General features: G+C 37.1%; 1 protein-coding gene across 2 annotated transcripts in view; it reads right to left on the reverse strand.

Moving 5' to 3' along the window:
- The window catches only part of OXSR1 (oxidative stress responsive kinase 1), a 68,573-nt gene that overhangs the window by 41,232 nt on the left and 9,913 nt on the right, over window positions 1-17,428 (reverse strand). For both annotated transcript variants that reach the window (XM_016196180.2, XM_016196179.2), the window contains exons 2-4: window positions 16,037-16,149; window positions 10,787-10,895; window positions 4,677-4,818 (exon numbers count right to left, since the gene is read on the reverse strand). In XM_016196180.2, the coding sequence (XP_016051666.1) occupies window positions 4,677-4,818; window positions 10,787-10,895; window positions 16,037-16,149 (364 nt within the window). The remainder of the gene's footprint in view (window positions 1-4,676; window positions 4,819-10,786; window positions 10,896-16,036; window positions 16,150-17,428) is intronic.

Consider the following 17,428-nt stretch of genomic DNA (forward strand, 5'->3'; position numbering starts at 1 on the left):
CCTTACACATTTACTTTTGTGTGTGTGTGAGAACGTTTAAATTCTATTCTCTTAGCAAATTGGAATAATATATTGTTACCAACTATAGTAGGCCCTGTATTAATGTCTTTCGTTCAATACCATTTCATTATAATGTTGATGAGATGCCAAAGGTACTTAACACTTGTTTATGTCAAGTAGCTTATAGCAAAATTGGTTTCATTAAACATCATTCCACTTAAAGTCGCAGAACCGAACCTACTGTTAACTGAGGACTTACTGTACAGTCACAGGGCTGCCATACACTCGATCCTCAGTATGGGGTATTTCCCTCATACCCGTTTCTGGCAACCGCTTTTCTACACTGTTTCAATTAGTTCAACTTTTTTTTTCTTTCCCCACTTATAAGCGATACCATCAAGTATTTCTCTTTCTCTATGTATACCGCATTTTTTTTATCCATTCATCCACTGATGGCAACTTAGGTTGTTTCCGTATCTTGCTGCATTGGACATGGGAGTGTAGATATCTCTTTGATAGCAATTTCATTTCCTTTGGGTAGAGTATACCCAGAAATGGAACTGCTGGATCATAAGGTAGTTCTACCTTTAACTTCTTGAGTAAATTCCATACTGTTTCCCATAGTGGCTGTTCCATTTTACCTTGCCACCAACAGTGCATAAGGGTTCCCTTTTCTCCACATCACCAGCATGTCACCTTTTGTCTTTCTGATAAAAGACATTCTAAAAGGTGTAAGATGATATCTCATTCTGGTTTTGCTATGTACTGCCCTGATAATTTGTGATGTCCAGCACCTTTTCATGTATCATTGACCATTTACATATCTTCTTTGGGAAAATGTCTATTCAGATCCTCTGACCATTTTTTAATTGGGTTGGGGTTTTTTATGTTGTTGTCCTTTTACCTCTGAGTTGTGTAAGTTCCTGTATATTTTGGATATTAACCCCTTATCAGATATGTGATTTCCAAATATTTCCTCCCATTTGGTAGGTTGCCTTAGTATTTTCTTGATGGTTTCCTTTGCTGTTTAGAAACTTTTTAATGTAGTTCCACTTCTGTTTTTGCCTTTGTTGTCTTTGCTACTGGTGTCAAATAAAAAAAAAAAAATCATTGCCAAGAACATCAAGGAGCTTACCTTTTTATATCTTCTTCTAGGAGGTTTACAGTTTCAGGTCCTTAGTTCAAGTCTTTAATTCATTTTGAGTTGATTTTTGTTCATGGTGTAAGATAGGGGTCCAGTTCATTCTTTTGCATGTGGCTATCCTGTTTTCCAAACACCATTTACTGAAGAGACTATCCTTTCCCTATTGTATATTCTTGACTCCTATGTCAAAAATTAATTGACCATATGTGCATGGGTTTATTTCTGGGTTCTCTATTTTATTCCATGTATCTGTGTGTCTGTTTTTTTTTTTATTATTATTATTGATTTCAAAGAGAGGAAGGGAGAGGGAGAGAGAGAAATATCATTGATGAGATAGATAGTCATTGATCAGCTGCCTCCTGCACCCCGCCCCCGACGGGGGATCGAGCCCGAAACCTAAGCATGTGCCCTGACGGGAATAGAACCATGATCATGAGGTTCATAGGTCGATGCTCAACCACTTAGCCATGCCAGCTGGGCCTATGTGTCTACTTTTATGTCAATACCATACTGTTTTGACATAAAACAGTATGTCAAAAGAGTATAGTATAGTATTATTACTATAGCTTAATAATATAGTTTGAAATCAGGAACTGTGATGCTCCAGCTTTGTTGTTCTTTCTAAAGATTGGTTTGGCTATTTGGAGTCTTTGTGGTTCCACATAAATTTTAGGATTGTTTTTTCTATTTCTGTGAAAATTGTCATTGGAATTTTGATAGGAGTGGCATTGAATCTGTAAGTCACTTTGGTACCATGGACATTATAACAATATTAATCCTTCTAACCTATGAACACAGAACTATCTTTCCATTTATTTGTGTCATCAATTTATTTCATCAACATCTTATAGTTTTCAGTCAACAGATTTTTCACCTCCTTCATTAAATTTTTTATTTTATTGATTTTGAAATAGAGAGAAAGGAGGTGGAAGGGGGGGGGGGGAGAGAGAAAAAAAAAACCATCAATTTGTTGTTCCACTTATTTTTATATTCATTAGGTGATTCTTTTATGTGCACTGACTTGGGACTGAACCCACAACCTTGGTATATCGGGATGACACTAACCAACTGAGCTACTCAGTCAGAGCCTCCTTGGTTAAATTTACTGCTAAGTGTTTTATGCTTTTTGATGCTACTTAAATGGGATTGTTTTAATTTCTCTTTCTGACAGATTGTTTTTAGTGTATAGAAACATAACTGATTTCTGTATATTCACTGTGTATCCTGCAACTTTACGGAAATTGTTTATTAGTTATGCAGTTTTTTGGTATAGTCTTTAAAGTTTTTTATATATACTATCACATCATCTGCGAACAGAGTTTTACTTTTTCCTTTCTGATTTGGATGTCATTTATTTCTTTTTCATGCCTAACTGCTCTGGCTAGGACTTCCAGTAATATGTGCAATAAAAGTGGTGAGAATAGCCCTGGCCAGTGTGGCTCAGTTGGTTGGAGCATCGTCCCAGACACCAAAAGGTTGTGAGTTCGATTCCTGGTCAGGGCACATACCTAGGTTGCAGGTTTGATTCCGGGTAAGTATGAGAGGCAGCTGATTGAGGATTAAAAAAAAGAATATACAAAAGTGGTGAGAGTGGCACCCTTGTCTTGTTCCTGATCTTAGAGAAAGCTTTCAGCTTTTCACTGTTGAGTATGATATAAGCTGCAGGTTTGTCATATATGGTCTTTATTATGTTAGATACATTCCCCCATACCCGGTTTGTTGAGTTTCGATCATGTAAGGATGTTGAATTTTGTCAAATGCTTTTTTGGTTACCTATTGAGGTAATCATGATTTTTATCCCTCATTTTGTTAGAGTGGTATGTCATACTGATTGATCTGCAAATGTTGAACCATCCCTGCATCCCAGAAATAAATCCCACTTGATCATGGTATGATCCTAATGCATTGTTCAATTCGGTGTGCTAGTATTTTGTTGAAGATTTTTGCATCTATGTTCATAGGGATATTGGCCCGTAATTTTTTTTTGTAGTGTCCTCATCTGGCTTTGGTATCAGAGTAATGCCAGCCCTTAAAGTGAGTTTGTTACCGCCTCTTCTATTTTTTGGAAGCGTCTGAGAAGGCTTGTTGTCAGTTCTTTAAAAATTTGGGAAACTTCTCCAGTGAAGACATCTGATCCTGCACTTTTCTTTGCTGAGGGGTTTTGACTGAATAGTAACTGGTCTGTTCAGATTTTCTATTTCTTCATGATTCAGTCTTGGGAGGTTATATACTTCTAGAAATTTATCCATTTCTTCTAGATTGTGAAATGTGTTGGCATATAATTGTAGTACTCTTTAATGATTCTTTGTATTTCTGAGATGTTGGTTGTAACATCTCTTTCATTTATGAATTTATTTGGGCTCTCTCTTTTTTTTTGATGAATTTGGTTAAAGGTTTGTCAATTTTATCTATCTTTTCTATGAATCAGCTTTTGTTTTATTGATTTTTTTCTTTTTCTTTTTAATTTCTATTTTTTTTATTTCTGCTCTGATCGTAACTATTTCTATTTCTTTCCTTCTGTTTACTTTGGGTTTTGTTTGTTCTTTCTCTAGTTCTTTTCGGTGTAAAGCTAGAGTTACTTGGGGTTTTTCTTGTTACTTGAGGTAGGCCTTGATAGCTATGAACTTCCCTTTTAGAACTGTTTTTCCTGCAAATTTTGAAAAGTTGATGTTTTCCTTTTCATTTGTTTCAAGATAGTTTTTGATTTCCTCTTTGAACCATTGGTTGTTTAGCAGCATGTTGTTTAGCCTCCGCATATTTGTATTTTTTCTAGTTTTCTTCCTGTAGTTAATTTCTAGTTTCATGCCATTGTGGCTGGAAAAGATGCTTGACATGATTTCAATCTTCTTGAATTTATTAAGGCTTGTTTTGTTGCCTAATATATGATATAATATGGAGAATGTTCCATATGCACTTGTAAAAATGTGTATTCGGAGGTTTTTGGATGCAATGTTCTATAAATATCTATTAAGTCCATCTGGTCTAATGTGACATTTAAAGCCATTATTTCCTTATTAATTTTGTCTGGATGATCTATCCACTGATGTGAGTGGAGTATTAAAATCCCCTACTATTATTGCACAACTCTGTTACACAGCTTTTTTAGTGTTATTTTATTTTTTTTAAAGTTTTAATTAAAACTGTTATTTTAGAAAGGGTTTTTAATGATTTGAGAAAACACTCAAAATGTAATATAAAAGAAACAAAGAAAAGCAACGGAAAAAATTATATCTGCAGTTTTGTTTTAAATATTTTTAGCACATAAAAGAGACTGAAAAGGAAGATTACAAAATGTCATCAGTGATTGCTGCCTGGTAAGAAATTAGGCATTTTTCCTGGCTTTGTATTTTAAAATACTTACTAGCTGTGTAATTAAAACCCTAACTGCAATGGACTGAAACTAGTAATGCAAAGAACTGAGTTAACACTCAGATTCTGATTAATTCTACACTGGGAAATGGCCCCAATGAAATGATATAGCACAACTACCATTGCATTTATCCAAAAGATAAGAGTATTGCGTTTTACATACCTGTGAATCTGCCCATTTTTATGCAGGTATTCCAACCCTTCCAACACTTCTTTGAGTATTGTAGCAATGGCAGGTTCATCTAGGACTCCACTTTTGTGTTCTCCCTTCGCCACAATGTGCTTAATAATATCCAGGACAGAACCTGAAAACAGGAAACGGTTTTCCATAAAGTTTTAACTTATTGAGTGATTCAAAGCCATTTTGAAAGCAAAACACATGTAAACTTTTTGATAAATTTAACTGTGTGTGAAAGAAGGGAAAAAGTAGCAAATATAAGGAAATACAAAAGTTTCAGATTAATAATTTATTCTCAATTCCAATCTAAAACAGAAAGTAGCCTGCTAATATCCAAAAGGTAGTGTTACACCAGCATCATCTTCGGACTTCTAATGAGAATTTGGAAAAGGTAGTAGGAAATTTTTAACCACCTCTGAATACCTAGATTAACTAATAAACACTTTAATATATCACAAACCAATTTAGGTTCCAACACCAGAGTAAAGTATGCAATATTGTGTGAATAAAGATAGAAAAACACAACTGAAATGCAAGTCAAATTACAGAAGAAATACTTGGAAAGATCACGTGTGTATTCAAACTAACTTACGGGTTAAAATTAGTTTCAGGTTAATAAATAATAGAAATAAAATAGAAAAGGCAAAGAAAAATATGGAAAAAAATAAAAATGGTAATTCCCTTTAAATAATAGCCCAGATGTATTATCAATCCCATTCTTCCCAGGATGAGAGATAATGCTCCTACTAAAAATTAGGGGGAGGGAAAAGATACCCATATAGTAATTAAATCACAGGATGCTGACTACCATAACTGACAATTACAATTTGTAAAAGTTTGCTAGAGATTTGTAAGATTTCTGGCAGGACGATGGCCCATGAAGATCACAGAATCAAAACAAAACCATCTCCAATGTTAGAAATTATACCAAGAAGTTTAGAGCATAACATAAACTGCACAGAAAAGATTGGATGCCCATTTCTTGGCACAAGGCCTTAGTGATCAAGACTAAAATTAAAACAAACACACATTTCTGTTGAAAACTTGCCCTAGAGGGTGCCTTTTACTTCACACTTGAAAAGAAAAAAAATGTACTTCCAAATAAATGAAAGAAGCGGTCTAGATGAAAACATGGGAGGACTGAACCCATGTTCACTTTAGCTCCCGCTTGAAATCCACTAACTTGATAAACTTGATTTTTTAGAAAGGGCATAAACCCGGAACAAATAAGAGAACAAGAATGATAACAGAAAAGAGACAATAATTTTTTGGAAGAAAAAAAGCAGGAAAAGAAAAGTAACTGACTAAGCAGAGTGGAGAGATCTGAAACTTCAATGCCTACGGAAGGTATGCCAATTAGGAAAAAGTGATGTCTACCTAGAGCTTCAGAAGGGCTCAGAACATAAGGACCACATAAGGAAGTGAGGGGGAACTGAAGGAAAGGGTTGAAAACAGGAAAACTGGCTGAAATTCATATAAGGAAGAATAGGATTCCCAGATCCCCCGCTCGCCCTCTGGAAGCCAGGCCACTCTCTGCACCTCCAGCAGGAGACAGGCAGTTTACTCTCCATAGACAAAGAACCAGGGAGGCTCCACATACCAGGGAACTTCTCCTAACACATTACCTCACTTGCCCTCTTTACTGCTGTGGAGGCCATCCCACCCTGAAGGCATCTGATCTCCACAAAGGGGGAGGCCTAAGGGATAACTTCTGTTCTGCTTAGTTTAACCAATCACACATTAACCCCCAAAACAAAGTGACTACCCTATCAGGCCACATAGTTCATTCTTCTGAGAAACCCAAGCCACATGAGAAATGCTTAGTAAGAAGACAGCTGTATAAACGCCAATTGAGTTTATAAATGTTTGTAATGTAAAGAATATCTAAAATAAGAAACACAAAGGGAGAAATTCCTACTAGGAATTAAAAATTAATACAATTTACTAACTCAACAATTAAATCATACTATACGCAATATCTAGAACTCAGTGCCACAGAATATATTGAAATACATATGGTATGACTGCTGACTTTGAAGGAACTTCAGGCTGGTGGGTCAGGGAAACAGATCAACAGAGACCCTAGAGCACATAAAAAGTTTAAAAAGTTTGAAGCAGGAACTCCTTTTCAGAATCTTAGACCATTTTTATTAATTTCGCACCATCTAATGATCAATGGGGAAGTTAATGCAATGCACACCCCCAGTCTATGTCCAGAACAGATGTTCTGAACAAAGCTACATAAGAAGCCCCTGTGGCCTGGCCAGGCATGGCTCAGAGGTTGAGCATCAACCTAGGATCCAGGAGATCCAGGTTCGATTCCTGGTCAGGGCACGTGCCCGGGTTGCAGGCTCGATCTCCAGTCGGGGGCGTGCAGGAGGCAGCCAATCAATGACTCTCTCTCATCATTGATGTTTCTGTCTATCTCTCTTCTTCTCTCTGAAATCAATAAAGATATATTTTTTAAAAAGAAAAAAAAAGGAGCTCCTGTGATAACAATGTCTTTTCAGGTTCAGTCACCCATCAATACAATTTTTATAAGTGGAGGGATGATCAATCCACTAAGATTGTCATCCTTGACTGAAAAGTATTGGTCCTGGAAGGTCTCCCCTTCTTTTCCATATGATTTAATCAGCATGCTGCACTTCTAACCCTACAGGTAGACTTCTCTCTCTTTCCTTTCAAAAGCTTTCTTAATTACTTTGATTTCTAAAAATCTTATATTGAAGCTTGGTGCTAATAAATTGTAGAAATAGCTATTTAGATAAAAGTGCTTCTAATTTCTAAATATTAACTTCCTATACTGATAAATCTCATTATCCAACAACAGAGTTTTAATTAGCAAAAAATAAGAATATTATAGATACAAGGAAGTATTAAAAAATAAATCCATTCTCCCTCAATAAGGTTAGGTTATTGTAACTTTTCCCTACTAGCTGTGAGATCCATAAGAGCAAGGAACCAAAAGTTTGATTCACCAGTGTATTGGTGATCATTAGTATTTGATGAATGCAATTTTAATTGAGCTATCTTCACACAGTTTCCTCCTATTAAAAATAATGAAAGTTGTGCTTAGTTCTACTTACTGTGTTCTAACATTGCATAATGTATCTCTGAAGGTTACAATGTGTATTCGCTCCATAACCACAAATGCAAGATTTCATTTTCTTAAAAAAGATGAATAATTTTTAATATTTTAAAAGGCTGAGATGTAAGATTATGCTGACTTATAAAAATATAATTATAAAAAGAATTAATGCCTGAAACATGTTTGAAAATTATCCTCCAGGAAATCTGCTGAGTGCTAGGCTAAAAAATTGGGCACTGTCCTAAGACCAGGAGGGACAGAAAGGTACATTTAAAAGATACCACCCAGATATATGCCCTGCCCCTTCTGTGTTCAGGACATATAAGAGAACATGGATTCTTTAAAAACATATATATCACTCTGCTTAGGAGTGTAGCAGAAAGGACAGGCTGGCATACAAGTGTGGATGAGAAAATTAAGCAGACAATTTATTCCTAATTCATCAGAGGACTTTTTAGCAAACATTAAAAACTTTGTAGTGTACATTTTTGTAAATTACAATAAAGAAAATTATGCTGTAAGCGATCAATAATGAAAGATACAGTATTACCTAAGATTCCCATATCTGTCCATACTGAAAGAACCATGCTTGACCACCATCTTGAAAGGTGGTTGGTGTTAGCAAGGCTTCCAACCATCTTATGAACAGGGCCTTTAACAAAGCAATCCAGTTTCTCCAGTGTGTCACTAATGGGATTGAAACAAAAAGGTGATTCTGGCTACACTGAAAAGCATCAAATAACAAGGGATTATTATTCTTAATGACTAAAATTTCCTGTGCACCTTACTCCACGTCAGCACGGTGGTGGTGGCTTCACAAATATCATCTCGTTTATTCTTCCCCAATACTCTGAAGTGCAGAAAAGTATCCCATTTAACAAACAAGTAAACAGGCTCAAAGAGTTGAAATAGTCTGCCCAATGACATATAACTGCTAAGTAGGAAAGTTAGAATTTAATTCTAAAGCCTGTGCTCTTTCCTTTACAACCTCTCTGGGGAAGTGAAGTGTTTAATGAGGTATGATATTAAAATTGCAAACAAATATGGACTTTCTTTTCTGTAACCCTGCATTCTAAAATGGAAAACCACGCTCCCACACAAAATACATATGTAAACAAAACCAAGCAGCATAGTAATGGGAAAGTTGGGTGGCTTCATCTCTCACTAGTCCTCTCACTCCTGCCACAGGATTTAAATCCATACCTTAGCAAAATGTCTAATTTACTACATGGCATGGATCTTCAGGTAACTGTAACAAAATGTCCAAACTATACACCCCAAGGGTCCACTGTTTGCAGTGGCAATACTTATATTTTATTCTAAGGACTAAAGCAGAAATAACTGCATATTTACTGCAGGATAAAGCACATAGTTAATGATGTTAATGCTGGGGATCAAGATTTTCTGTGTAAGAGAAACGAGATTCAAGCGTAATTTGAAAGTTTTAAAGGTCTGTAATATGAAACTTGAATTGGAAGCATTAATGTCAAATTATGACTTATTTCCAAGATCTTTCAACTAGAAACAATGAGAAAGTAGTAGCAAAGAGCATCCAAAGCATCCAAGTTGCTTTCTAAATACCATTCCCTATAAAAAAGATCAGAGCTCCTAAGAATATTGGCTGGTTCTGGGTCTCAGAAAATTAATAGAAACATAAGCCTAGGAAATCTTGAGCCAAAAAACAAGGAAGCTTTCAAAGACTGATGGTCAACTCCCACTGACAAAATTTTGGCCAACCTGAGCATCAAAAGAATAGAGTATAACTGATTGAAAGACACTGAATATAGAAATATCCTTGAGTCTATGTAATAATATTTTTTAAAATGACAGTCTTACCCAATGGGGGATGGGAGGACCCTCTCATTTGCTACCACAGGAGGTGATTATTAAACTAACTCTACTCTTTAAAATTTAATATACAGATTACAATACAGATTAATCAAAGAGCCCTAGTTAATAAGGTAAAGTTCCTTTACACAGAAGAAAGCCAGTTTATAAATGTAACAGAAAGGATGCAATAAGAAAAACCACCATTCTGCAGGCCCTGACAAATTAATGGATTCAAGCAAGGACTGTTAATGGATGCTAAAACCATTAGACAAAAGACTTATGAGGAACTAGATACTCACAGTGCCAAAGTATTAGTTCACAAATTACCTGCTAGCTGAAAAGGGGGAAAAAGTTAACCTTTCCAGGGAGTAGCCTGGCTATCATAATCTAAAGCCATCAAAATTAACATCACCATTAAAGATACAACCAAATAGCAAATACTTCCCGACATGATGTGATATGAAGAACACAGCATCACCTACAAAACACTGTGTCAAAATATTTAACTTAAATCTAATCAAGGCTTTAGATCTAATTTTCAATTTGCAAGGAACAGAGAAATAGAAATCAAGTTAAACAGCATCATAAAGAAATTACCAGATAAATCCTGAATGTGGGACATCATACAAGATAGTTACATCAGACCTTTCAGACCAGACCCTTCAATAAATTTATATCATGGAAGAGAAGAAGTAGGAGGGGTTCATCCTAGATTAAGAGAAATTTAAGAGGCATGACAATCAGCCCTGGCCAGTGTTGCCCAGTGGTTAGAGCACTGGCTGGTGCACCAAAGGGTCTCAGGTTTGATTCCCGGTCAAGGATTCAATTCCTGGTCAAGGGCACATGCCTGGGTTGCGCCTGGCATGGGGCGAGTGCGGGATGCAACCAGTTGATGCGTCTCTCTCACATCGATGTTTCTCTCTCTCTCCCCCATTTTCTACTTGCTCTGAAAAGCAATGGAAAAAATATCCTCGGGTGAGGTTAACAACAAAAAGGCACGCAGCCAAATGCAATGTGTGAGGCCTGCCTCAGCTTGACACCAGCACTGTTAGCAGATAATAGATTCCCAGTATCTCCTTGAATGCAAATGTCCACGAAAACCAAACCAGAATAGAAAAGAACATTTTTATTAACTTTTCAACCCATGGAAGTTAACATTTCATTGTATTTTACTCACCTCCACTTAGCAGCTTCATGACTAGCCACAGCTCATCTTTTACTACAAAAGATGTGTAGTAAGACACAATATTAGGATGATGGCACTGGCTCATGGCTTGAATTTCTTTCTACAAAGAAAACACAGTAACTCATTAGATGGCAACCCTAAAACAATACTTCAAGTTAGTGAATACAGACTGGGAATCCCAAGACCATGTCACAACCTTTCTGGTATCCCCATGGCCCTGATCTCTTCAAAAATGGTTAAAACCAAAAACCACTTAGTTTCCCTCAATCCATTCCAACTCTGCTCCTTCTACCCGCTGCACCAGTGCTCTCTGAAACTAGAGACGCACACTATTCACCACACCCTGGCCTGGCACAGCACCCGGGGGCCTCCACAGGGACACATATTTTTACTTCAAGGTGCCCTTGAAAAACCATCTTGGGAAATCTGGATTTACAGCCAGAGAGGATAATTACTAATAATCAAAGGGTGGGTGTTTGTTTGCTTCTGGGTTTTTTTCTTTCAAAATATTGTTTCATCCCATTTTTGTGAAATGATTAACAATTCTCACTTTAAAGAGAAATACCATGAAACAGGGCAAGGTCATAAACTAAATTCAAAGTAGAAACCTGAGCCAAAAGTCTAAGCTTACACAATCTCTGTTAATGAATTTAAATTAGATTTGGTATGATAAAATGCCTTGTAAAGCCCTGTGTGACCAGGGCCCTGCTTACCTCTCTAGTCTCATTCCTATTCCCTCACCCTTACACCCCAACATACCTCAATCCTATGCTCCAGCCACAGTAACTATAAGTGAGCCAAGCCTATTCTAACCATGGACATTTAACCCTGTTGTTCCCTCTGCCTCAAATACACTTCCCTCATTATTTCTGCCTAACTAAAAACACCAATTCTTCTTTCTGAACTCAGTCGAAATATCATTTCTTCCTTGCTCCGGTTGCGTCAGGTATCCATCCCTTCCCTTGGCTTCTCAGCTCCCTGTATGTGTCCTTACATTACGGCACACAGGTACTGAATAGCACCCTAGGCGCTTGTCTGTCTGTCCCTCCTTGCTAGAAAGAGATCTCCTAGAAGGCAAGGACTTAAAAGTGGATTTCTAAACATTGTAGACCTTGGCATACTACACTGTAAGTGCCTGTTTATTTTTCTGTATCCCTCATAAAACTGTAACCTCAATGAGAACTAAGACTCTGTATTTCTGGCACTTATCACTGTGCCTGGTACACAGTACACCTTTGATAAATATTTGTTGAATGAACGAATGAATCCTACAGCACTTTATACAGCTTTTTACTGATTCACGCATTTGTCCTATGACCTTGGTATTTGTTCAGTAAAATCAATCATGTACAAGTTGCTCATAATGCCCAATTCATAAGAAGTGCTCAATAAATGCGAGTGTTTCTTTTCTCATCTACTCTACTTGAATATAAATTGCTTTGTGGCAAGGACCCTGTCATATGTATTTTTGAAACCCCCAAAGTCACCAGCACAATCTTCTATACTAAAAGCTAAGTAAATATGAAGGAAAGGAAGAAGGAACTAAAACACCTGCCTGCTGACATAGTTATAAAGGGTTCGAAGAGATAAGATAAGTACATATGAGAGGGAATATGTAGGACAGCACATACATGCCAAATGAGGAAACAGTTAAGGTAGGCAAGTACAAGGTGAAAGGCATATATAATTACAAAAAAAAAAAAAAAAGATGCGATATGGAAGAGATTATAGGACCCAATGAGTAAACCTATCTGGGGTAAACACTCCATGCTTTCAACAGATATTGACCAAGTGCTTCTGCTGTTACCAGGCACAATGCTAGGTGCCTGACCACAATGGTGAGCCCTCATGAAACTCACAGTCTGGTGAAGAGGTAGACAGACACTCACAACACAGACTGACAACAATTTAACAGGGGAAATACAAGATACTACATGACTTCATCTGAGGCAAATTATCAAAATAAAGGAGTGATTATCAAGGAAGGCTTCCTATAATTAGTTTGACTCCAATGACACTGAAATAGGAAAGATAAAGGTTTTTACCAGTTTTGATTGTTTAATTACCTGGGACCATATCAAAAAGGACTTTGTAACTGTGTTCAAGAATTTAGGTTTCATCCTTTCAGCAATGGAAAGGTATCAAAGGTTTAACTCTATTTACCTTTTCATAAAATTCACTCCAGCTATAATGTAGAAAATAAATGCGGAAAAGCAAGCCCGGAGGCAACGCCTCTATTTAAGGCTGCTGCCAGGGTCTGAGTGGGAGACGAAGGTGGCCTGAAAAACGATAAAAACCAAGTTCTCAGTTTTCGTCACTCTACTGTGGTCATTCTACCCTTACGAGATGCTGGGTGAACAGTATATGGGAACTTCTGTACCACTTTTTGCAACTCTTCTGTAAATTTAAAACTACCTCAAAATAGAAAGTTTTTAAAAAGCAGCAATGAATGAAGAGAGGGAGTCAAGAGGTGATACTATAGGACTTGGGGAATAACTGGGTGGGAGAGGTGAGAGATGGAAAATCATACACATAATGTAAAAAGGGGGGGTCGAATTGTCCAAGGTTTTAAATGTTAAGCTAAGGGTTTTGACTTAATCCTGGAAAGGGTTACTACAAAGGGTTTTCTGATAAGAGCCCATCAGAGAACCTTAGAACGGAAAGATCAGAAGAGCCTTAAATATTCCTTTTCTTCCCTTCCGTGCCTTCAAGGGGGGGCCTTCCTTTACCTTAACTCCCACTGAAATTACCCATTTCCCTTTTCTTTCAAAAAATAAAAAATAAATACACATTAGTGCTTTGCAAAAGTGGTACATTACTCTGACTCAAGTTTCCCAGCAGCTTCCTCAACACTTAGAAGTGAATCCCATCCCTGCCAGTGGAAGTGCTTTCTTCCAAGTCCTCTAGGATCTGCTAATGGCAGACCTTTTGCTTGGACTTTCAGCTCTCCACCCGAAGCTTTCTGAAGCAAGGGAGGACTTTCCATTCTTCACGAAACTTACTCATCTTGATTTCTACTATTTACTACCAGGTTTTCTAATTACCCCAGTATAGGCAGTTTCCTCCACTTCACACAGTTCAGTCAGTCCCGGAGTAATGTTAATTAATTTATTCATTCATGTAGCGAACAAAACAAAGTCCCCGTCCTCATAAAGTGCTCATTCTAGTACAGTTTTCCACCTACAAAATGTATCCGGAACCTGGGTCTTCCTTTCCATTATCACTGGCAATGACTGAATCTAGTCTCAGTTCCTCTTTGGGTAGTACAGTGCCCCTCAAATTAGGGGGTGCAACTCATATGGGTCATGAAATTTAGTCAATTGTGTTAAAAACGAACAAAAAAACAGAATAGAAAATCAGAATGCATTCTACACAATATCGTTAAAAATTGTTATATAAAAATGTTGTTTCCATTATATTACTATTTATGAATATATATGTGTGTGTATATATATATAGATATATATATAGATATGTAAATATATATCTATATATATATATATATATCTGAATATACTATTCATTCCTGATTCTAAACCCCTGCCCAGCAGGGTCTCCATCTCTGCCTGTTCAAAGTCCCCCATCCCTGGTGGCCCAAGACACGAACACCTCCACAAAGGCCTCCATCCTCGCAACTGGGAGCTTGCTTCCTCCTCTTACTTCCACAGTACTTGGTACCTTTCCTAGGCATTTGTCCTGTTCTGCCTCGTACAGCAGAGCATCTAGTCTCAACTATATTGTGAGCCTCTTGGTAGAAGACAAGACACATTCCCCTCAGTGTTTGTCCAATGAATCTAGTCCTAGCATCTACTAGAGAAAAGTCTCAAAATACTTCACTGTGTGCCTTTGTTAGAGAAAAACCTGTGAGTAAAATCTCTGGAGAAAATAAATGTAGTAGATCTGACAGCTGATTTTCCCATCACACTTAGCAAAGGTTGTGACAAGAAAACATTTTGACAAGAGAAAGGAGCAATATGCTGCCTCCTCAGTAATAACTGTCACACGATTACACACCTGTAGTAGGTTTGTATCAGTACTCTCTGGAGAACTCAGAGCACCCTTTTGCATTATAATAAAGATAATTTTGAAACTAACTTTTAAAATCACCACATCTAAAATCTGCTGTGTTGATCTACTAAATTTTTTAAGGTAAACAGAAGGGCTTCATATCTCTCAGAAACAGAGCTCTCTTGGCACTCAGACCTCTGGTTCTGACATCATGAACGCCACAAATAAATCAGGCAGTATTTATACTCCTCATGTGTCTTCAGGGTTTAGTGGGATCTTACCTGCCTGCCCCCCCAACCCAAAAGCCAATTACCTTACACTTGCTTTACTAAAAGTCACTTCCCAAACTCTTACCTATCTGCCAGATATGTACATAAATACTACATTTGCAATATAAAGCTTACTGGAATATGTGGCCAAAATTTATGGAAGTCTAACTAATGTTTTTTCCTTTTATTAAGCTATATCAAATTTCCATTCCTCTGAAAGTTAGGCTCTAATCATTTTGTTAGTATTAAATGAAGTAGAAAACAATAGACTTTAGTCAGAAAGACCTGATTTTTAATCCAGACTGTCATTATCATATGATTTACTGCCTTGCTATAAAATGGAGCTACTACCTATCTCACAGAGGTGTTTATGAGGTTCAAGTACACTTAAGTGCCTAGCACTGAAAAGATGTTTGCTATTACCTTCCTGTGAAATTAGTTAAGTCATTTAAACTTTGAGCCTCAGTTTCTGTAATCATGAAATAATAAATAATAAACTTTCATTCAGCCAGGAGATCGTAGTTCGATTCCTGGTCAGGGCACACGCCCAGGTTCCAGGCTCGGTCCCCAGCAGGGGGTGTGCAGGAGGCATCGGATCAATGATTCTATCATCATTGATGTTTCTGTCTCTCGCTCTCCCTTCCTCTCTCTGAAATCAATAAAACATATTTTTAAGAAGTTAAAAAAGAACAAGTATAGGATTACATTATCATAAATATACAAAGATGTTTAAATGTGCAGTCTGAAAGATTATATAGCAAGTGTAAATCTCAGAATGAGAGGATTATGACTATATATGCTCTCTACTTACCTGAGTTTTTATGTATTTTACAATAAACATTATTATTAATGAAAAAAAATCACAAACTCTTAAAAAAGGAATAAAAAACTTCAAGTTATTTCCCACTCTAACATGAACATACAAGTACACCTTTCCACTTAAAGAAATATGAGACGTACATACCAGGAGTTCATCCATGCTCGTCTGACATTTCTCAAGGTTTATCCGTTTGATTGCCACTTTCTCCTTTTTAGGGGCACAATATGCTGCCTGGACCACAGCCGTTGCTCCACTCCCTAAAAATACATATATAAATAAGTAAATAAATAGATGGGTAGTTAAAAACAAGACATTTCTAATTCCCACACAAGTTAAATGAGAAGTTAACCCTTATCTTGTTCCTACACTCAACGGATGCAGACACACACTCTAAAAAGCTGGCTGTCTTTAAAAGCAAAAGCCTCAACCATTTCATAGAATTGGCAATAAATACCAGTACCAAAAATAAAAATGGCTAGGGTTCCAGTTCAAGAATTTGCTAGTGTAGGCCCATATTTCTCTGCTCCTCTCCTATAAATACAATTAAGTACCTTAGAAATAATTCAACAATCATAAAATAACTATGAAATGTAGAAAGACGATGAACTGGCAAGGGACCTCAGAGTGCGAGGAAAAGCACCACTGTGAGTTCACTGGGTTTTCCTTTTATCTCCCAAATATCCATAAGTGGGCACCAGGACAGCCTGCAACCTGAAACCACCAAGAGACAGACAGATAACAAACAGACGAGAAAATCCTGCTTTCTGGCCAAAGGACTGTGAAAAGAGAAGCCCAGCAGAGAGCCAGAGGGAGATAGATTTCCCAATCCCTACCCAAGATAGTGGGGGACCCAACCCACCACAGCATGAGCCAGCATCTGCAGGGTCTCCACCCCAGACCCGGACAGCACAAGGCCAGACCCACCACAGGGGCAACAAGGTCCCAGTCCCACACTTGGGGCAACATCCAGCCAAATTGCCCTTAGCAGCAGAACTGGGAACCCACACCCACCAGTCAGCCCAAGTAACACATGTACAGATCAAACAGGAGTTCCTGAGGTACCAGAAGAATAAAGCAGAAGAGATTAGCACAGCAAGAGCTCTGAAAAACGAAATTATCATAGGAATTACACAGCTCACAAAAGTAGGCCAGGCCTACACACTAAACCTAAATAGAGTAACTGCCTACTAAAACAGAAGATTTAAACAACCAAGAGTCTCCTAACATTAGTACCCTAAATGTCCAGGATACAATAAAAAAAAATTTTAAATAATCACTTGTCATACCAAGAACCAGGAAAAACATACTTATATGAGAAAAGACATTCACACTGATGCCAACATGAAAATGAATCACATGAAGTTTAAAGCAGTTATTATAAAAATGCTTCAACAATGAAGAATTCATTTAAAACAAAAAATTTAAATTCTCAGCAAAGAAACAGATGGTATAAAAAAGTACCAAATGAAAATTATACAACTGAAACATACAATTTCCAAAATAGTTTCCTCAATCTAAAAAACAGAGAGAAAATAG

The sequence above is a fragment of the Miniopterus natalensis genome, chromosome 15 (assembly GCF_054644295.1).
Source record: "Miniopterus natalensis isolate mMinNat1 chromosome 15, mMinNat1.hap1, whole genome shotgun sequence".
Classification (NCBI taxonomy): Eukaryota; Metazoa; Chordata; class Mammalia; order Chiroptera; family Miniopteridae; genus Miniopterus; species Miniopterus natalensis.